The following is a 22,393-nucleotide window of genomic DNA, read 5'->3' as shown; positions in this document are numbered from 1 at the left end:
GATAGCGGGAGAAAAAGACGTTCCAAGCACAATCTTTTCTCCCACTTTCTTCCAACGGTCTCACTACTGACGGGCAGTAGCGTGAACTTTCTATAGTGTGAAAGTAGCCTTACTCTTTATAGGATAAACCTTGTTACGCCGAGCGCTCCGGGTCCCCGCTCCTCCCCGGAGCGCTCGCTTCACTCTCCCCGCGGCAGCGCTCCGGTCACGTCCTCTGACCCGGGGCGCTGCGATTCCGCTGCCAGCCGGGATGCGATTCGCGATGCGGGTTGCGCCCGCTCGCGATGCGCACCCCGGCTCCCCTACCTGACTCGCTCTCCGTCTGTTCTGTCCCGGCGCGCGCGGCCCCGCTCCCTAGGGCGCGCGCGCGCTGGGTCTCTGCGTTTTAAAGGGCCACTGCGCCGCTGATTGGCGCAGTGGTTCCAATCAGTGTGTTCACCTGTGCACTTCCCTATATCACCTCACTTCCCCTGCACTCCCTTGCCGGATCTTGTTGCCTTAGTGCCAGTGAAAGCGTTCCTTGTGTGTTCCTTGCCTGTGTTTCCAGACCTTCTGCCGTTGCCCCTGACTACGATCCTTGCTGCCTGCCCCGACCTTCTGCTACGTCCGACCTTGCTTTTGCCTACTCCCTTGTACCGCGCCTATCTTCAGCAGCCAGAGAGGTGAGCCGTTGCTAGTGGATACGACCTGGTCACTACCGCCGCAGCAAGACCATCCCGCTTTGCGGCGGGCTCTGGTGAAAACCAGTAGTGGCTTAGAACCGGTCCACTAGCACGGTCCACGCCAATCCCTCTCTGGCACAGAGGATCCACTACCTGCCAGCCGGCATCGTGACAGTAGATCCGGCCATGGATCCCGCTGAAGTTCCTCTGCCAGTTGTCGCTGACCTCACCACGGTGGTCGCCCAGCAGTCACAACAGATAGCGCAACAAGGCCAACAGCTGTCTCAACTGACCGTTATGCTACAACAGTTACTACCACAGCTTCAGCAGTCATCTCCTCCGCCAGCTCCTGCACCTCCTCCGCAGCGAGTGGCCGCTCCTGGGATACGCTTATCCTTGCCGGATAAATTTGATGGGGACTCTAAGTTTTGCCGTGGCTTTCTTTCCCAATGTTCCCTGCATCTGGAGATGATGTCGGACCTGTTTCCCACTGAAAGGTCTAAGGTGGCTTTCGTAGTCAGCCTTCTGTCCGGAAAAGCCCTGTCATGGGCCACACCGCTCTGGGACCGCAATGACCCCGTCACTGCCTCTGTACACTCCTTCTTCTCGGAAATCCGAAGTGTCTTTGAGGAACCTGCCCGAGCCTCTTCTGCTGAGACTGCCCTGTTGAACCTGGTCCAGGGTAATTCTTCCGTTGGCGAGTATGCCGTACAATTCCGTACTCTTGCTTCAGAATTGTCCTGGAATAATGAGGCCCTCTGCGCGACCTTCAAAAAAGGCCTATCCAGCAACATTAAAGATGTTCTGGCCGCACGAGAAATTCCTGCTAATCTACATGAACTTATTCACCTAGCCACTCGCATTGACATGCGTTTTTCCGAAAGGCGTCAGGAACTCCGCCAAGATATGGACTCTGTTCGCACGAGGCGTTTCTTCTCCTCGGCTCCTCTCTCCTCTGGTCCCCTGCAATCTGTTCCTGTGCCTCCCACCGTGGAGGCTATGCAGGTCGACCGGTCTCGCCTGACACCTCAAGAGAGGACACGACGCCGTATGGAGAACCTCTGCCTGTACTGTGCTAGTACCGAACACTTCCTGAGAGATTGTCCTATCCGTCCTCCCCGCCTGGGAAGACGTACGCTGACTCCGCACAAAGGAGAGACAGTCCTTGATGTCTACTCTGCTTCTCCACGTCTTACTGTGCCTGTGCGGATGTCTGCCTCTGCCTTCTCCTTCTCTACAGTGGCCTTCTTGGACTCTGGATCTGCAGGAAATTTTATTTTGGCCTCTCTCGTCAACAGGTTCAACATCCCGGTGACCAGTCTCGCCAGACCCCTCTACATCAATTGTATAAATAATGAAAGATTGGACTGTACCATACGTTTCCGCACGGAGCCCCTTCTTATGAGCATCGGATCTCATCATGAGAGGATTGAACTTTTGGTCCTCCCCAATTGCACCTCGGAAATTCTCCTTGGACTTCCCTGGCTTCAACTTCATTCCCCTACCCTGGATTGGTCCACTGGGGAGATCAAGAGTTGGGGGTCCTCTTGTTCCAAGAACTGTCTAAAACCGGTTCCCAGTAACCCTTGCCGTAACTCTGTGGTTCCTCCAGTAACCGGTCTCCCTAAGGCCTATATGGACTTCGCGGATGTTTTCTGCAAAAAACAAGCTGAGACTCTACCTCCTCACAGGCCTTATGATTGCCCTATCGACCTCCTCCCGGGCACTACTCCACCCCGGGGCAGAATTTATCCTCTCTCTGCCCCAGAGACTCTTGCCATGTCCGAATACGTCCAGGAGAATCTAAAGAAGGGCTTTATCCGTAAATCCTCCTCTCCTGCCGGAGCCGGATTTTTCTTTGTGTCCAAAAAAGATGGCTCCCTACGTCCTTGCATTGACTACCGCGGTCTTAATAAAATCACGGTTAAGAACCGCTACCCCTTACCCCTCATCTCTGAACTCTTTGATCGCCTCCAAGGTGCCCACATCTTCACTAAATTGGACTTAAGAGGCGCCTATAACCTCATCCGCATCAGAGAGGGGGACGAGTGGAAAACGGCATTTAACACCAGAGATGGACACTTTGAGTATCTGGTCATGCCCTTTGGACTGTGCAACGCCCCTGCCGTCTTCCAAGACTTTGTCAATGAAATTTTTCGTGATCTGTTATACTCCTGTGTTGTTGTATATCTGGACGATATCCTAATTTTTTCTGCCAATCTAGAAGAACACCGCCAGCATGTCCGTATGGTTCTTCAGAGACTTCGTGACAACCAACTCTATGCCAAAATTGAGAAATGTCTGTTTGAATGCCAATCTCTTCCTTTTCTAGGATATTTGGTCTCTGGCCAGGGACTACAGATGGATCCAGACAAACTCTCTGCCGTCTTAGATTGGCCACGCCCCTCCGGACTCCGTGCTATCCAACGCTTTTTGGGGTTCGCCAATTATTACAGGCAATTTATTCCACATTTTTCTACCATTGTGGCTCCTATCGTGGCTTTAACCAAAAAAAATGCTGATCCCAAGTCCTGGCCTCCTCAAGCAGAAGACGCCTTTAAACGACTCAAGTCTGCCTTTTCTTCGGCTCCCGTCCTCTCCAGACCTGACCCTTCCAAACCCTTCCTATTGGAGGTTGATGCCTCCTCAGTGGGAGCTGGAGCTGTTCTTCTACAAAAAAATTCTTCCGGGCATGCTGTCACTTGTGGTTTTTTCTCTAGGACCTTCTCTCCAGCGGAGAGGAACTACTCCATCGGGGATCGAGAGCTTCTAGCCATTAAATTAGCACTTGAGGAATGGAGGCATCTGCTGGAGGGATCAAGTTCTCCTGTTATTATCTACACCGACCACAAGAACCTCTCCTACCTCCAGTCTGCCCAACGGCTGAATCCTCGCCAGGCCCGGTGGTCTCTGTTCTTTGCCCGATTTAATTTTGAGATTCACTTTCGTCCTGCCGATAAGAACATTAGGGCCGATGCTCTCTCTCGTTCCTCGGATGCCTCAGAAGTTGAACTCTCTCCGCAACACATCATTCCACCTGACTGCCTGATCTCCACTTCTCCTGCCTCCATCAGGCAGACTCCTCCAGGAAAGACCTTTGTTTCTCCTCGCCAACGCCTCGGAATCCTCAAATGGGGTCACTCCTCCCATCTCGCAGGTCATGCGGGTATCAAGAAATCTGTGCAACTCATCTCCCGCTTCTATTGGTGGCCGACTCTGGAGACGGATGTTGTGGACTTTGTGCGAGCCTGCACTATCTGTGCCCGGGATAAGACTCCTCGCCAGAAGCCCGCTGGTTTTCTTCATCCTCTGCCTGTCCCCGAACAGCCTTGGTCTCTGATTGGTATGGATTTTATTACTGATTTACCCCCTTCCCGTGGCAACACTGTTATTTGGGTGGTCGTTGATCGATTCTCCAAAATGGCACATTTCATCCCTCTTCCTGGTCTTCCTTCTGCGCCTCAGTTGGCTAAACAATTTTTTGTACACATTTTTCGTCTTCACGGGTTGCCTACGCAGATTGTCTCGGATAGAGGCGTCCAATTCGTGTCTAAATTCTGGAGGGCTCTCTGTAAACAACTCAAGATTAAATTAAATTTTTCTTCTGCATATCATCCCCAGTCCAATGGACAAGTAGAAAGGATTAACCAGATCTTGGGTGATTATTTGCGACATTTTGTTTCCTCCCGCCAGGATGACTGGGCAGATCTCCTCCCATGGGCCGAATTCTCGTATAACTTCAGGGTCTCTGAGTCTTCCTCCAAATCCCCATTTTTCGTGGTGTACGGCCGTCACCCTCTTCCCCCCCTCCCTACTCCCTTGCCCTCTGGTCTGCCCGCTGTGGATGAAATTTCTCGTGACCTTTCCATCATATGGAGAGAGACCCAAAATTCTCTCTTACAGGCTTCATCACGCATGAAGAAGTTCGCGGATAAGAAAAGAAGAGCTCCCCCCGTTTTTTCCCCTGGAGACAAGGTATGGCTCTCCGCTAAATATGTCCGCTTCCGTGTCCCTAGCTACAAGTTGGGACCACGCTATCTTGGTCCTTTCAAAATTTTGTGTCAAATTAATCCTGTCTCTTATAAACTTCTTCTTCCTCCCTCTCTTCGTATCCCTAATGCCTTTCACGTCTCTCTTCTCAAACCACTCATCCTCAACCGTTTTTCTCCCAAATCTGTTCCTCCCACTCCTGTTTCCGGCTCCTCGGACATCTTCTTGGTCAAAGAAATTTTAGCTGCCAAAAAGGTCAGAGGGAAAATTTTTTTTTTAGTGGACTGGGAGGGTTGTGGTCCTGAAGAGAGATCCTGGGAACCTGAGGACAACATCCTAGACAAAAGTCTGCTCCTCAGGTTCTCAGGCTCTAAGAAGAGGGGGAGACCCAAGGGGGGGGGTACTGTTACGCCGAGCGCTCCGGGTCCCCGCTCCTCCCCGGAGCGCTCGCTTCACTCTCCCCGCGGCAGCGCTCCGGTCACGTCCTCTGACCCGGGGCGCTGCGATTCCGCTGCCAGCCGGGATGCGATTCGCGATGCGGGTTGCGCCCGCTCGCGATGCGCACCCCGGCTCCCCTACCTGACTCGCTCTCCGTCTGTTCTGTCCCGGCGCGCGCGGCCCCGCTCCCTAGGGCGCGCGCGCGCCGGGTCTCTGCGTTTTAAAGGGCCACTGCGCCGCTGATTGGCGCAGTGGTTCCAATCAGTGTGTTCACCTGTGCACTTCCCTATATCACCTCACTTCCCCTGCACTCCCTTGCCGGATCTTGTTGCCTTAGTGCCAGTGAAAGCGTTCCTTGTGTGTTCCTTGCCTGTGTTTCCAGACCTTCTGCCGTTGCCCCTGACTACGATCCTTGCTGCCTGCCCCGACCTTCTGCTACGTCCGACCTTGCTTTTGCCTACTCCCTTGTACCGCGCCTATCTTCAGCAGCCAGAGAGGTGAGCCGTTGCTAGTGGATACGACCTGGTCACTACCGCCGCAGCAAGACCATCCCGCTTTGCGGCGGGCTCTGGTGAAAACCAGTAGTGGCTTAGAACCGGTCCACTAGCACGGTCCACGCCAATCCCTCTCTGGCACAGAGGATCCACTACCTGCCAGCCGGCATCGTGACAAACCTATTATTTATATTGTGCCTGATCCCCTCTTAGTGCATATGGAAAGGAGTATTCTTCAGGACAGAACCAAGTTAAAGGTCATCTTATAATCTATATGAATCCAAAGCCATTTTTTAGATTCCCTTTCCATTAAACTCCCAACTAGGATTCACATATGTCCGGCATCTAGATCTTGACGCAACTGATGCCACAACTAATGACAAGTTGTCATCAGTTGTATGGCATCCGGGGTCCACTGCTTTTGGACGGCAGATAGGGGAATGCAACAAGCTGCGTTCCCCTGTCTGATGCCCTCTGACGTGTCCAACCATTCGGCTTCAAAATTTAGATGCTAGATGATTGTGAGCTGTCCCATTCAAATGAATAGGATCAGTTCTAGCATCAGTTTCCCTCCGGTCCATGCCAGAGGGAAACTATGCCAGGCGCCTGATACATGTGAACCCAGCATAAGCCCTCTCAGTAAATGGCTGCATTGAGCAGGAGTTTGAATGGAATTGCATTCCAGCTTTCTGCTCCATTCAAAGTCTATGGAGCTGATATAGACAGCCTAGTACAGATTTTAACTCTTTCCATTGGCGTGAGACCACCTTGAAGTCCAGCACCTGCCTTAAAGCACATGCAGTTATTTTTTTTAAATGCAATAACTCAAACCGATGCCTTACCAAGGGCAACTCTTGCTGCTGACGCATCATAGTTGATCCAAAAAGATACCCAGGATAATATAGTAATCAAAATGGATGGCATGTAGGTCTGAAGAATAAAGTATCCAATATTTCTTTTTAACTTGAAGCTTAGGGAAAGTCTAGGATAGGATCCTGAAAAGAATGAGAAAAAATTGTCTTAGTAAGAGTTTTGCTTGTGTAAAATATAAGAAGTAAGAATCCGTTGTTTACAAATGTGTATTTAAATGATGTCTGTGAACAAGTATTCCGGGATAAGACTATGAATAACTTCTCTACACAGAATGCCTGTCATACCAACTAATCTTCCAGCATTTTTCATGTTTACAGTACTTAGGAATATGATAAATGTGTGCATATGCTATTTCATTACAGTTCTGCCATTGCCTTCTCATAAGAAAATATTGCATTCCTCCAAAGGGATGCTAAAACATTCGCCCAGAGAAAAATGTGCACCGAGCATAACTAAAATCCACAAGTCAGCCTCAAAGTAACTGTAGGGTATTTTAACACGACACAGCAGTTCCATAAATGCTCTGGTTAAATTTTAACAGACATTTAGCAATTTAGACTCAGAAGCAATTTCAAAAGTTTGAAATTAATTGAAAATAATAAAAACTTATTTATAAACAACAGGATCTTCCTGCAGGATTATGTTTTATTGTATTTCATTATATTTTGCACATGTGATCTGAATGCATCCTAAAATGTATTTTTTCCTTTTAGCTTTAAATGTTTCTTTTTATACACAGGTGCTGGAGTAGTACTTAAAAGTGATACAAAAAAAAAAAAAAAAGTAAATAAATACATTTAAAAAAAAGAATAAGATAAATATTAACACACAAACACACACATATATATGCAATGGGTACAGGCACTTTAGAGCCTCGGTGCTCTGGTTCTCTGTAGATAAAGTAGATATATGCTGTACACCAACATACGTGAAGAAACTGGCAAAGTTTATTCCGTGATGCAGCAGACAACGGTTCGGTGGCCTCACACCACCATTTTCAAGTGACTTGAAAATGGTGGCGTAAGGCCACAGAAACGTTGTCTGCTACATCACGGAATAAACTTTTTCGCAAAGAGTATACAAGAAATGGAGCACTCACCCCAGGTTTCAACTTTATTCCATCACAACAGGTGTGGACTAGAGGCTGTGGGGACAGACAGGTGGGGGAGCAACAACTTTTTCACGCTGTATAGCGCTTCCTCTGGCTCCAACCTGACATCAGTAGGTGGCAGCAAGCATTTATTAGCAGCAGGTAGACGTCACTTGTAATTAACACAGACAGGTGAGTTTAAAATACCAACATCGTGACCAGTGTAACAAATTACAAAAATGCTAAAACCAATGTACTATTACAGCATGTTGAAATATTATATAAAGACTCCTAGATCATTTTTATCATTAAAGCCTAGGGGGCCCATAGCGTCTAGCTTTATGATCCATTTGGCTTCTGCCTGCATTAAAGCTATGTGTCTGTCTCCGCCTCGTTCAGGTAAATCAACCCTTTTGATGCCGGCGAATTTTAGACAGGAAGGATGACTATTATGGGCTTCCCAAATGTGGTGAATTAATCTTTGAACACCTAAACCAATGCGTATTGAACGCAAATGTTCTTCGTATGATTAACTGTCTTTTTGTCTTTCCGACATTAAAAACGGCGCATGAACAAAGAAGGCAGTAAACCACATTACTCATTTTGCTTGTAAAGAATTGTTTAATTTGTATATATTCTCCATCTAGTTTAAGAATGTTGCTGGAAATATTTGCAGGGCATAAGAAACAGTTATCGCATTTAAAATTACCTATGGGACGGGAATCTATTAAACAGTTTTTTTACTTTTGTTTTTTTATTTAGTACTCTTAATCAAATTGCAGATTGTTTTATTCCTGTGATGAGTGATAATGGGTTTTTGAATTGTCATGTCTTTTAGGTTTTCATCAGATTCTAGTATGAACCAGTTACGGTGTATTATATTTTTGATGGTTTCGTTCATGGGTGAATTATGAAAAGAAAAAGTAAATCTTTTTGGTTGAGTTGTGAGTTTTTGTTTCTTTTTGTAATTTCGGAGGAGTTCTTCTCTTGTTTTGAGTTCTACTTTGTTAAATGCTTCATTAACTACGGACTCAGGATAGCCTCTTTCTAAGAAGCAAATAGATAATTATTTAGCTTGTTTCAGAAAGGTATCTCCATCATTATTTATTCTTTTTATATGGACAAACTGTCCATATGGAATATTTTTTTTTAGTATGAATGGGATGTGAACTTTTAAAGTGCAAAAGTGCCTTTTTGGAGGTGGGTTTACGATATGCTGATGTAATGATGTTATTATTTTTGATGGAAATGGTAACGCCCAGGAAATCTAGTGCTTTAGTCCCAAAGAATGATGTAAACAGCATGTTAACGTTGTTGACTGTGTTTAACCCCTTAAGGACCAATACAAATAAACCTGTACGCCCCTGAAAGACCAGGCCTGCTTTTTCAAATCGGGGATGTCTGTCTTTATTAGAGAATAACTCTGGTAATGTTTTGCCAATCACGATAATTCTGACATTGTTTTTTTTTCACAAGTTGTCCTTCATGTACATAGTAAAAGTAAGCCAATATCATTTGTAGTTTTTTTTACAATGCAAAAAATCATGAAATTTTTACAAAAAATTAAGATTTTTTGCTATTTTAACACTAATAGGTTGCATATATTTATACTTACTGACCAAATAGTTTATGAAACTTATACTTTCAGATGTCTACTTTATTTTGATAGCAAATTTTGTTTTTAATTAACATTTTAAATTAGTTAGAAGCCTAACAATTTAACTTGAAATTTAGAAAATTTTGAAAATTTGAAAAGTACATCTTTTTTTATGTGCTATGCAAGGTTTGCAGAAATTTGAAGGTAGTAGAACATAGAAACACCCCCCCAAATGACCCCATTTTAAAAACTAGACCCCTCAAGATATTCGCTAGGGGGTACAGTGAGTATTTTAACACCATAGTTTTTTGGCAGGAATTATTACAAAGTCAGTGTTAAAAATTCGAAATTTGCAATTTTTCACAAATGCATCATTTGGGGGGCATATTTTTTGTTAACAAATGCACCCTGTGTTTTATCAAGCTGCTTGGCCCGTGTTTGGAAATACCCCCAATTAGGCCATATTTGGTTCCTTGGCCGTGTGGTAGGACCCCAAAGGAGAGGAGCGCCATTTGGCTTTGAGGGCATCATTATATGAATAGTCCCCATTCATACTGCATTTCTGCAGTATAGGTGTCCATTGTCGTGTCAAAAAAGTGATGCCAATGTATACTGTAGCAGTCTTATTCAGAAATGAATGGAGCTGCTACAGTATACGTCAGCATCACTTTTTTAGACATGATGCTGACGGATACCTCTAACATTGTAGAAACGCAGTGTGAACGGGACGCAGTGTAGGGTCACATAGAGTGCATCTGCAGCATATTTCAAACCGCAGATGCCCCCCATCAGTCACAAGGGCGACATCGCTGCTGGTGCTGGGTAGCTCAGGGTTTCCGCTCATGACTGCCGGCAGCGGAGTGGACACACAAAGCTACCAAGCTGCAGCAGGGAGCTCATTATTGTGACTGTTGGCGGGCATCCGCAGCGCGTAATATGATTATTTATTTGATATTTTTTTCACTTTTTTTGAATGCTTTGGAATACTTAGTATTCCAAAGCATTGCAGATATATGCTGCCTGCTAGTTTTACACTAGCAGGCAGCATACCAGGACGTGCATCAGACACGTCCTGTTAGGCAATAACCACGGCAGACCTGGGGGTCCTTGCAAAGACCCCCAGCTGCCCAGGTAAGCAGCAGCACCCCGCGATCGTTGCAGGGTGCTACAGGAGAGACTAAGGGAGCCCCCTCCCTCTGTCAAAACTCCTTACAGCTCGTGGTCGCTTCCAACCACGGCTGTAAGGGTTAAACTGCTGGGACCGAAGTTTTCTTTGGCCCCGGCAGTGCGGCAGGGCCCCGCCTGCTGGGGATTACACACAGCACCCCGCGATCGCGCTGCAGGGTGTTGCAGGGGTGACAGAGGGAGCTCCCTCTGTCATAACACTTACAGCCCGCGGTCACTTCTGACCGAAGCTGTAAGGGTTAAGCTGCTGGGACCGAAGTTTACTTCGCTTCCGGCAGTGCGGCAGGGTCCCGGCTGTTTGTTACAGCTGAGTCCCTGTCGTGATCTCATGGGTTCACTGGGCAGCACCCACGAGAACCAAGGACAAGTATAGACGTCCTGGTGCCGGAACGGCCACCAAACAGGACGTCTATACTCGTCCTTGGTCGTTATCAGGATAAGTAAGTTACACAATTGGAAAAATCCTCTTCACTTCCATCCCACATTATAAAAATATCGTCAACAAAACGCAATTTTTTAAAATATATTTAATATATGGGTTTGAGGAGGTGATGAAATTTCTTTCGAAAACAGACAAGAAAATATTTGCGTAGGTACATGATATCGTAGTACCCATCGCGGTACCGTTTTTCTGTGCGTACCAGGTGCCATCATATTGAAATGCATTATTTTTCAACACAAAATACAAGGCTTCACTGACAAAAGAAATATATGATGGTGACTTGTTGGAGAAAGTGAGGCATTCTTGGACTGCCTGTACACCCGCATTGTGAGGGATGCGGGTGTACAGGCTCTCCACATCAATAGATGCGAGCTTGTAGTTTTCACACCAAACAAAATCAGTAAGGGAAGAAATAAGATCGCTAGTATCCCTTAAAAATGAGGGGATCTGTTTAAGTATGGTGGATAATGACCAATCCAAAAAGGCATTGTCCATGAAAGGAAGCACATTTTACCCATTCACTGAATTTACTCAAACTCATACTTGAAAAGAATCAACAAGAATATAAAAAGTCACAATAGAGCTCTGCAAAGCTAAAACAGAGCTAAGAACCCGCTTACAAGAAAATCAAATGACTTCATTCACACAAAACCTGGATAATCAGCATCAAAAACAAAGAAGGCCAGTCACAATGCCATATAGGCCCATTGGGATTTTATATCCCTAAAGAATTTACACAAGATGATACAAATTATGCTATGATGTTAGCTGACTTGTCTGCAGACAATTTAGTCTCCACCTCGCACGCAATCACAGATGGTGAAACTTTCATAGGAGGTAAAAAATCTAAATTTAACCCCCCATCTACCCCAGGTAGTCCCATTGATATTTTTCACAAAACGGTAATGCGCGAGGTGAAGGCTTTAAACTATCCAGAACACATACCTAACTTATCTGAGAGTGAAAGAAAGGAGTTAATAGCACTGGCAAGTAAAGATGACATATTAATTTCCAAGGCAGACAAAGGTGGCTCTGTAGTAATATAGAAAAAAAAGGAGCATGATACAGAGATTTACAGGCAGTTAAATTATATAAATACATTTCAAAAGTTAACAGGGGACCCTACTCATAAAATCTTAAGCAGCCTCCGCTCCCTGCTCAGAAGGGCAGTAGAGCGAGGGTTGCTTTCTTAAACTCAAGCCAATTTTCCCCGATTTTCCTAAAAAACCTATACATTCTCCCTAAAATATATAAGTCGCCGTCATATATTTCTTTTATCAGTGAAGTCTTGTATTTTGTGTTGAAAAATAATACATTTCAATATGATGGCACCTTATATGCACAGAAAAACGGTACCGCAATGGGTATTACGATATCATGTACTTACGCAAATATTTTCTTGTCTGTTTTTGAAAGAAATTTCGTCTTCACCTCCTCAAACCCATATATGAAATATATTTAAAAAATTGCGTTTTATTGATGCTATTTTTAGGATTTAGCATTTTTCCAATTTTGTAACTTACTTAAACACAGTTAACAATGTCATCATGCTGTTTACATCATTTTTTGGGAATAAAACACTAGATTTCCTGGACATTACCATTTCCGTCAAAAATAATAACATCATTAAATCAGCAGATCGTAAACCCACCTCCAAAAAGGCACTTTTGCACTTTAAAAGTTTACATCCCGTTCATACGCAAAAAAGTATTCCATATGGACAGTTTGTCCGTTTAAAAAGAAACAATAATGATGGATAAATTTCTGATGCAAGCTAAAGAATTATCTGTTTGCTTCTTAGAAAGAGGCTATCCTGAGTCCGTAGTTAATGAAGCCTTTAACAGAGTAGAACTCAAAACAAGAGTAGAACTCCTCCGAAATTACAAAAAGAAACAAAAACTCACAACTCAACCAAAAAGATTTACTTTTTCTTTTAATAATTCACCCAGGAACGAAACCATCAAAAATATAATACACCATAACTGATTCATACTAGAATCTGATGAAAACCTAAAAGACATGACAATTCAAAAACCCATTATCAATCACTCAAACTGGTCAATAGATTCCCGTCCCATAGGTAATTTTAAATGCGGTAACTGTTCTTTATGCCGCACAAATATTTCCAGTAGCATTTCTTAAACTAGGTGGACAATATATACAAATTTAACAATCCTTTACATGTGGTTTACTGCCTTCTTTGTCCATGTGGTTTTCTTTATGTCGGAAAGACAAAAAGACAGTTAATCGTACGAATTAAAGAACATTTGCGCTCAATACGCACTGGTATAGGTGTTCAAAGATGAATTCACCACATTAGGGAAGCCCATAATAGTGGTCCTTCCTGTCTAAAATTTGCCGATATCGAAAGGGTTAATTTACCTGAACGAGGTCGAGACAGACACACAGCTTTAATTCAGGCAGAAGCCAAAGGGATCATAAAGCTAGACACTATGGGCCCCCTAGGCTTTAATGATAAAAATTATCGAGGAATCTTTATATAATATTTCAACATGCTGTAATAGTACATTGGTTTTAGCATTTTTGTATTTTGTTACACTGGTCACGATGTTCGTATTTTAAACTCTCCTGTCTTTGTTATAACAAGTGACGTCTACCTGCTGCTAATAAATGCTTGCTGCCACGTACTGACGTCAGGTTGGAGCCCGACGAAGTGCTATACAGCGTGAAACAGTTGTTGCTCCCCCACCTGTCTGTCCCCACAGCCTCTAGTCAGCACCTGTTTACCCTGCTCCTACCTACCATGTCATGTCGCATCCGTGATGGATTAAAGTCGTTCAAGTGAAACCTGGGGTGAGTGCTCCATTTCTTTTATACTCTTTGCGAAGATATTTATATGAACTTTTACTACTTGTGAGCACCCCCACTAAACATCATACAAGGGGCCATTCAGCTTCAAAAAATTATCAAGCATGAACTGCATCTTTCCAATTATCGCCTATATATTTTCTAAAAAGAGGCTCTGGTGCCAGTGTCTTACCATGCTTCACACATGAATACTGAATACACTTTGCCAGTTTTTTTTTTTTATGTATTTTGGTGTGCTGCACATATCTCTCCATATATATATATACATATATATATATATATATATATATATATATATATATATATATATATATATATATATGTATATATATATCCAAACAAGGGTGCAGCACTCCATTCATAAATTCAGTGCAGTTTTATTGTCTCATGTCACAGCAATGTTTCAGCTTCTCAGGGGCTTTTATACCCATGGGTACAATCATCAATCCAAAGTGCATAATTACAATCAATTATAAATCATTACAATAATATAGCAATAGTGTACAGTACATTTATATCAAAGTGCCATTAATAGAGAAGGTGCTCATTATTATATTGTTCCTAAGATCAAAGTGCAAGTGCATACATAAAAGAATGGTTTGATCATAAAAACTCCAAAGGTGAGCAATTAATTAGATAATACATATTGCAGGTGCATATTGTGTCATAAATATTACAAAATTTTAAGTTAATCAATGGGAGAAGGACTCACCCTCTATTCTTTCTGTCATGGCTCTGAGTGTTTGTAGCTGAAACATATGCACATGCACTGGCCTCGGTGAGCCAGAGGTGAGTGATCATGTGATCTCCTCACATGACTGCAATGGACGGCAATCGGGGCACCAAAAGTGCCACGCCAGTCAAATGCAAGAGGCCCAGAATAATATCACAGTGGGTACAACAAAACCAACAATTGGATAACCAGATATCTACATATAATGTATAATGCCCTCTTAAGATAACAGAGCAATGATAATACAGTATGTATGAAAATTTAGACCTAAAACTAAATAACAAATACTGACTGGATTACAAATAAAATTAATTAGAACAAAAATTGAACTGGTATAATAACTAAACCAAAATAAGAAATAAAATATATTTAAAAAATACATAAAATCTATACATATATAAAACTCAATGTGTGTGTGTTTGTGTGTGTGTGTGTGTGTATGTATGTGTGTATGTTCCACAAAAACTTCCAAACGGCTAAAGATATTAACATGAAACTTGGCACACGTGTTACTTATATGTCAACAACAAACATAGGATATGTAATTTAACCCTTACTCACCCCCATTTGCCAGGGGCAGGGTCTATGTTTAAAGTCCCGTACAAGTCAATGGAAATATATGTTACTGCATAACTTCCAAACGGCTGGAGATATTTCGATAATAATTGGTCACATGTTACTTATATGTCCACTTAAAATATAGAACAGTTAATTTAACCCTTAACTACCCCCATTTGTGAGGGTCAGGGTTTTTGTTTAAAGTCCCATGCAAATCAATGGGAAATGTATGTTCCCACATAACCTCCGTACGGCTAGAGATATTTCAATACCTGGTACACATATTACTGGTCAGGATATGAGGACGGGATGGGAGGTCGAGATAGGAGGTTGGGATAGGAGGTCGTGATATGAGGACGGGATATGAGGACGAGATATGAGGCCTGGATAGGAGGATGGGATAGGAGGATGGGAAAGGAGGATGGGAAAGGAGGTCGGGATAGGAGGACGGGATAGAAGGATGGGATAGGAGGTCGGGATAGGAGGTCGAGATAGGAGGATGGGATAGGAGGTCGAGATAGGAGGTCGAGATATGAGGACGGGAAAGGAGGACAGGAAAGGAGGTCGTGATAGGAGGTTGGGATAGGAGGTCGGGATAGGAGGTCGAGATAGGAGGTCGAGATATGAGGATGGGATAGGAGGTCGGGATAGGAGGATGGGATAGGAGGATGGGATAGGAGGTCGAGATAGGAGGATGGGATAGGAGGTCAAGATAGGAGGTCGAGATAGGAGGTCGAGATATGAGGACGGGAAAGGAGGTCGGTATAGGAGGTCGAGATAGGAGGTCGAGATAGGAGGTCGAGAAATAAGGATGGGAAAGGAGGTTGGGATAGGAGCTCGAGATTGAAGGATGGGATAGGAGGTCGGGATAGGAGGTCGAGATAGGAGGACGGGATAGGAAGACGGGATAGGAGGACGGGATAGAAGGATGGGATAGGAGATCAGGATAGGAGGTCGAGATAGGAGGACGGGATAGGAGGTTGGAATAGGAGGTCGGGATAGGAGGACGGTATAGGAGGTCGGGACAGGAGGTCGGGATAGGAGGTTGGGATATGACAAGAATATATTAGGACTGGATATGAAGTCAAAAGCTTCCTCCTTTGTTTATTTTCCTGCCCAACAGAGATTAGGAAGGAAAAACCCGGCAACGGCGGATACTCAGCTAGTAAATAAATAAAAATAAAAAACAAACTAAAATAAAATAAAAAAATAAATAAAAGAATAAAAATAACAAATGATAATACAAACCAAATATATAATATAATAATGATTCAGAACAATACTGCCAGTAATGCAGGATACCCCTTTTATTTTCTCTAAAGAAAGAGTCACAATACAAATTAAGGCAATACTCCTTGGTTTGTAGAACGGGTAAGAATCTCCCCCATTAATAGGTAGGGATTCCGACCCATATGCAGGGGGTCAAGGTCCACTGGATGGTAACCAACCACCCCAAAGGACCAGATCCACCACCTAGAACCAAAATGGGGAGTACGCCTGCTTTTCAGCAGCGCATATAGCTCAACTGAATACTGGCATGTCCCTTAAACCAAAACCATAACTAAAAAAATTAAAAATAAAGAATGTAATTCAAAATAAAAAAGTAGAAGAAAAAATGATAAAATAAAAAATACTAAACAATCAATAGAAAAAAAAGAAATAAAAAATATTTGAAGAATAATTAAATAAGAATAATCCTACAAAATAATTTTCTTTTTTTATTTTATAGGCAAATTCATTATCTATTCATGTAGAATCTTCCCCTTGTGGTAATGCAGCACCCACTGTGACACTATGTTGTAAAGCAGTCCTGTAATACTGTAATTTTTCCACAGAAGATCCAAAGAGGGTGTTGTCCTTCTCCCTTTTCTATTCAATGTAAACACAATCTATAAAAGAGAAAATCAAAACCAAAAATTATAATTAAACCCCATATGTGTATCACTCCTCGTAATAGCAAAAGAAGAGACATACAAGAAATCAGGAGAAATTATAAAACTAGCAACACAACCGTCATAGGCACACAACTCAAACTGCATTAAATTCCATGTTTAGGCCGTGAGGTTTCAGGGAACTAAGGGGGAAATTCCACCAAAGTTCACGTCTCCTTAGGATGGCATGCCTACCTCCTCCTCTCTCAGGGACAGGAACATGGTCTACAGCCATGAATTTCAGATCCTTCTCTGTATGACCACAATCTGAGAAAGGCTTCGACACGGGAAGGTCCAATTTTTTCTTTCTTTTACTATATCTGTGGTTATGTATCCTGGTCTTCAGACCCCATGTGGTTCTCAAGTCAGAAAGTGTCAGAGAGTAGGATTTAGATGTTATCGGATGTAAAAAATTGGATCCCTTCATCATGTTGGGACAGTTAACACATTAGAGACATGGGTAAGAACCCAGTCTCTTGCTAACAAGGAAGGTTTGGCTTAAGTTTTTGGTTTTAATACCAGACTGTACCAATTTGTCCTTTAAATTTTTTGGTCTTCTATGGATTCTAAAGGATTCAATTAAAATTCTTAGATTTGGGGAAAACTAGTCTTCATGATATGCAAATATTTGTTCAATATTCTAGATATCTTCCCACCGTATATACTCGAGTATAAGTCGACCAGAATATAAGCCAAGGCCCCTAATTTCACCCCAAAATCCCAGGAAATGATATTGACTCGTGTATAAGCCTAGGGTGGGAAATACATCATCCCCCCTGTCATCATCCAGACCCCCATCATTAACACCCTCATCATCATCACCCTGTCATCATCCCCCCTTCATCATCACCGCCTATCATCATCCCCCCTTCATAATCACCGCCTGTCATCATCCCCTTGTCATCATCCCACACCCCCCCTTCATCATCCCCCCTTCATCATCCCCTTGTCATCATCCCCTTGTCATCATCCCCCTGTCATCATGCCAAACCCCCCCTACATCATCCCCCTGTCATCATCCCACACCCCCCATTCATCATCCCCCTGTCATCATCCCACACCCCCCCTTCATCATCCCCCTGTCATCATCCCACACACCCCCTTCATCATCCCCCTGTCATCATCCAACACCCCCCTTCATCATCCCCCTGTCATCATCCCACACCCCCCCTTCATCATTCCCTTGTCATCATCCCCTTGTCATCATCCCACACCCCCCCTTCATCATCCCCCTGTCATCATCCCACACCCCCCTTCATCATCCCCCTGTCATCATCCCACACACCCCCTTCATCATCCCCTATTCATCATCCAACCCCCCTTCATCATCCCCCTGTCATCATCCCACACCCCCCCTTCATCATCCCCTTGTCATCATCCCACCCCCCCCTTCATCATCCCCCTGTCATCATCCCACCCCCCCTTCATCATCCCCTTGTCATCATCCCACACACCCCCTTCATCATCCCCTTGTCATCATCCCACACCCCCCTTCATCATCCCCTTGTCATCACCCCACCCCCCCTTTATCATCCCCTTGTCATCATCCCCCCCCCCTTCATCATCCCCTTGTCATCATCCCACATCCCTCCTTCATCATCCCCTTATCATCACATATCATCAGCCCCCCCCCCCTTCATCATCACCGCTTGTCAATGTCTGATACAGTGGTCTTCAACCTGCGGACCTCCAGATGTTTCAAAACTACAACTCCCAGCAAGCCCGGGCAGCCATCGGCTGTCCGGGCTTGCTGGGAATTGTAGTTTTGAAACATCTGGAGGTCTGCAGGTTGAAGACCACTGCGGCCCTCGACATCATCCAGACCCCCCACCCCCTTTTGTTTTGTACTCACCTCCGCTCAGTGGGACGTTAGGGTGCGCTGGTCTGGTGCTGCAGGACTGTCTGGTGGGGAGGTCATCCGGTGGGATAGTCGTTCCGGGCTGTCCATCTTCACCGGGGGGCCTCTTTTCTGTTCTTCGGGCCCGGAATAGAGGTGTTGCCTTGACGACGACGCAGAGGAACGTTGCCTTGACGACGACGCAGAGGAACGTTGCTAAGGAACGTCCCTGTGCGTCGTCGTCAAAGCAATGTGACTATTCCGGGGCCGGGCCCGGGCCCGAAGTGCGCAGAAGAGGCCCCCCGGTGAAGATGAACAGCCCCGAACAACTATCCCTCCGGACGACCTCCCCACCGGACAGTCCTGCAGCACTGGACCAGCGCACCCTAACGTCCCGCCGAGCGGAGGTGAGTATAAAACTAAAGGGGGTGGGGGGTCTGGATGATGTCGAAGACTGCAGTGGTCTTCAACCTGCGGACCTCCAGAGGTTTCAAAACTACAACTCCCAGCAAGCCCGGACAGCCGATGGCTGCCCGGGCTTGCTGGGAGTTGTAGTTTTGAAACATCTGGAGGTCCGCAGGTTGAAGACCACTGAGGGCAGAGAGTTCACTCGAGTATAAGCCAAGGGGGGTGTTTTCAGCATGAAAAATCGTGCTGAAAAACTCGGCTCATACTCGAGTATATACTGTACTGTATGTAGATGTAAAGGGAATACATCTCTGTCTCTTCTTCGGGATAACCCTCAAAGTGGATTCCCTATCCACTGCTTCTACTCTTTTTATATGTGTCTCAACTTTGTCAGATGGATATCCCCGATCAGAGAAATTCTGAACCATGTTATCAAGTGACTTTTGAGGAGTCTCCTCATCATCCACTATCCTCCTTGCTTTAGGGCAAGGAGTTCACCATCTTTTGAGGGTGGCAACTTCCATAGTGGAGCAGCGTATTTTTTTCAGTAGGTTTGGGATATGCATTCCCGATTGAAGCCATCTGCATATACTGATAACCCAGATTTTTAAAGGAAGTTTGAGGAAATATCTGACCGTTACGCATTTGATATTATTTGGCCTAATTTGGACTTTCTGCAACATGAAATATTGATTGTGAAAGCTAGAATTACTGAGTTGGAACAAAAATTGCAGTCTATGTTTTCACCAGAGGAATTGGGATGTTACATGGAAAAGGCAAAAACATTCTTTGATATGTTCAAGACTGATATCATGGCTGTTAAGAAGAAAAAAATGGTTTAGAGACCTGGGAGACTACAACAAGGGCAGAGTATATACATGGGACTTTACACCTTATAATAATGTGGACACGAACAAGACTGCTTCTCGAGGGGCAAAAACAGAAACCCATTTAATAAAAATGTCACTGTTGAATCTTCATCTTCTGAACAGGATTTTGTAGGACATGGCAGGACTTTAAACAACACAAGAGAAAATCAACCACATACAGCACAGACACACCCACAGAACCCCAAGAAAAAGACCACAACGTAACCATGGTAAATATTTCCTCTGTTACCCTTACTAATGATCAGTTGTCTGTACCATATAAAGGTCTCTCCTTTTGCCCGATTGTGTCACCCAATTGGTTTGATATAGAGTGTGATTTGCAATCTTTTTTTCGAAGATAAAAATGGAAAATTTTGTTCCAAAGAAAAGAAGTAAGATCTGAGGGCTCAATAATTTTGGTGAATTACGTTTGAAAGATTTTGATTTGTTTAATAAGAGTACATTTAACCCTGAAGTGGCTTTACATCCCCTAGAAACGTTTATTTCTCTAGTTAGAATAGAGATTGAGCAATTAAAATTAGAGAGTAAAAGTCAGAGGCAGATCATGAACAATCTAAATGCTGAGGAGATAAAAGCAGTAGAAGAACTTGTCCATAACCGCAAGAGACTGGGTTCTTAGCCATGTCTCTCATGTGTTAACTGTCCCAACATGATGAAGGAATCCACTTTTTTACATCCGATAACATCTAAATCCTACTCTCTTACACACTTTCTGACTTGAGATTCGACATGGATGATATATGTTATTACTTGTCCATGCAATTTGTTATATGTGGGACAAAGCACATGGAGTCTGAAGACCAGGATACATAACCACAGATATAGTATAAGAGAGAAAAAAATTGGACCTTCCCGTGTCGAAGCATTTCTCAGATTGTGGTCATACAGAGAAGGATCTGAAATTCATGGCTGTAGACCATGTTCCTGTCCCTGAGAGAGGAGGAGGTAGGCATGCCATCCTAAGGAGACGTGAACTTTGGTGGAATTTCTCCCTTAGTTCCCTGAAACCTCATGGCCTCAATGTGGAATTTAATGCGGTTTGGGTTGTGTGCCTATGACGGTTGTGATGCCAGTTTTATAATTTCTCCTGATTTCCTGTATGTCTTTTCTTTTGTTATTACGAGGAGTGATACACATATGGAATTTAATCATAATTTTACTTTTTTTGTTTTTTTCTTTTATAGATTGTGTTTACATTGAATAGAACAGGGAGAAGGACAACACCCTCTTTGGATCGTCTTTGGAAAAATTACAGTATTACAGGACTGCTTTACAACATAGTGTCACAGTGGGTGCTGCATTACCACAAGGGGAAAATTCTACATGAATAGATAATAAATTTGCCTATATAATAAAAAATGTAAATGATTTTGTAGGATTAGTATTATTTAATTATTCTTCAAATATTTTTTATTTCTTTTTTCGTAATTTTTTCTAAATTTTTTTCTATTGATTCTTTAGTATTTTTTATTTTATAATTTTTTCTCCTAATTTTATTTATTACTTTTTAATTTTATTTTACATTCTAAATTTATTTTTAGTTATGGTTTTGGTTTAAGGGACAAGCCAGTATTCAATTGAGGTATATGCGCTGCTGAAAAGCAGGCGTACTCCCATTTTGGCTGTAGGTGGTGGATCTGGCCCTTTGGGGTGGTTGGTTACCATCCAGTGGACTTTGACCCCCCCGTTTATGGGTCAGAATCCCTACCCATTAATGGGGGAGATTCTTACCCATTCTACAAACCAGGGAGTATTGCTTTTAAGGGGTATTCCAGAAAAAACTTTTTTTTTTTTTTATAAATCAACTGGCTCCTGAAAGTTAAACAGATTTGTAAATTAATTTTATAAATAAATCTTAATTCTTCTAGTACTTATCAGCTGCTGAAGTTGAGTTGTTCTTTTCTGTCTAGTTGCTCTCTGATGACACCTGTCTCGGGAGCTGTCCAGAGTAGGAGCGAATCCCCATAGCAAACCTCTTATGCTCCGGACAGTTCCTGAGACAGACAGAGGTTTCAGCAGAGAGCACTGTTGTCAGACAGAAAAGAGCAACTCAACTTCAGCAACTGATAACTATTGAAAGGATTTAGATTTTTTAATAGAATTAATTTACAAATCTGTTTAACTTTCTGGAGCCAGTTGATCTAAAAAGAAAAGTTTTTTTCCTGGAAAACCCCTTTAATTTGTATTGTGACTCTTTCTTGAGAGAAAATAAAGGGGGTATCCTTAGCAGGTTTCCCTGCATTACTGGCATTACTGTCCTGAATCATTATTTTATTATATATTTGGTTTGTATTATCATTTTTTATTTTTTTATTCTATATTTTTTTTGGGTTTATTTATTATGCAATTTTAATTTTTGTTCAGATTAATTTTCTTTGTCATCCAGACAGTATTTGTTATTTAGTGTTAGGTCAAAATTTTCATACATACTGTATT

At 43.3% G+C, this 22,393-nt stretch overlaps 1 protein-coding gene across 1 annotated transcript in view; it reads right to left on the bottom strand.

The window, feature by feature from the left end:
• GABRB3 (gamma-aminobutyric acid type A receptor subunit beta3) overlaps window positions 1-22,393 on the bottom strand; it is a 216,110-nt gene that overhangs the window by 29,735 nt on the left and 163,982 nt on the right. The window contains exon 7 of the mRNA XM_056555900.1: window positions 6,427-6,579. Coding sequence (XP_056411875.1) covers window positions 6,427-6,579 — 153 coding nt within the window. The remainder of the gene's footprint in view (window positions 1-6,426; window positions 6,580-22,393) is intronic.

Source organism: Hyla sarda, chromosome 2, assembly GCF_029499605.1.
Source record: "Hyla sarda isolate aHylSar1 chromosome 2, aHylSar1.hap1, whole genome shotgun sequence".
Taxonomy (NCBI): Eukaryota; Metazoa; Chordata; class Amphibia; order Anura; family Hylidae; genus Hyla; species Hyla sarda.
Note: the sequence above shows the minus strand (reverse complement) of the source record. Positions and strands in the feature narration are given on the sequence as shown.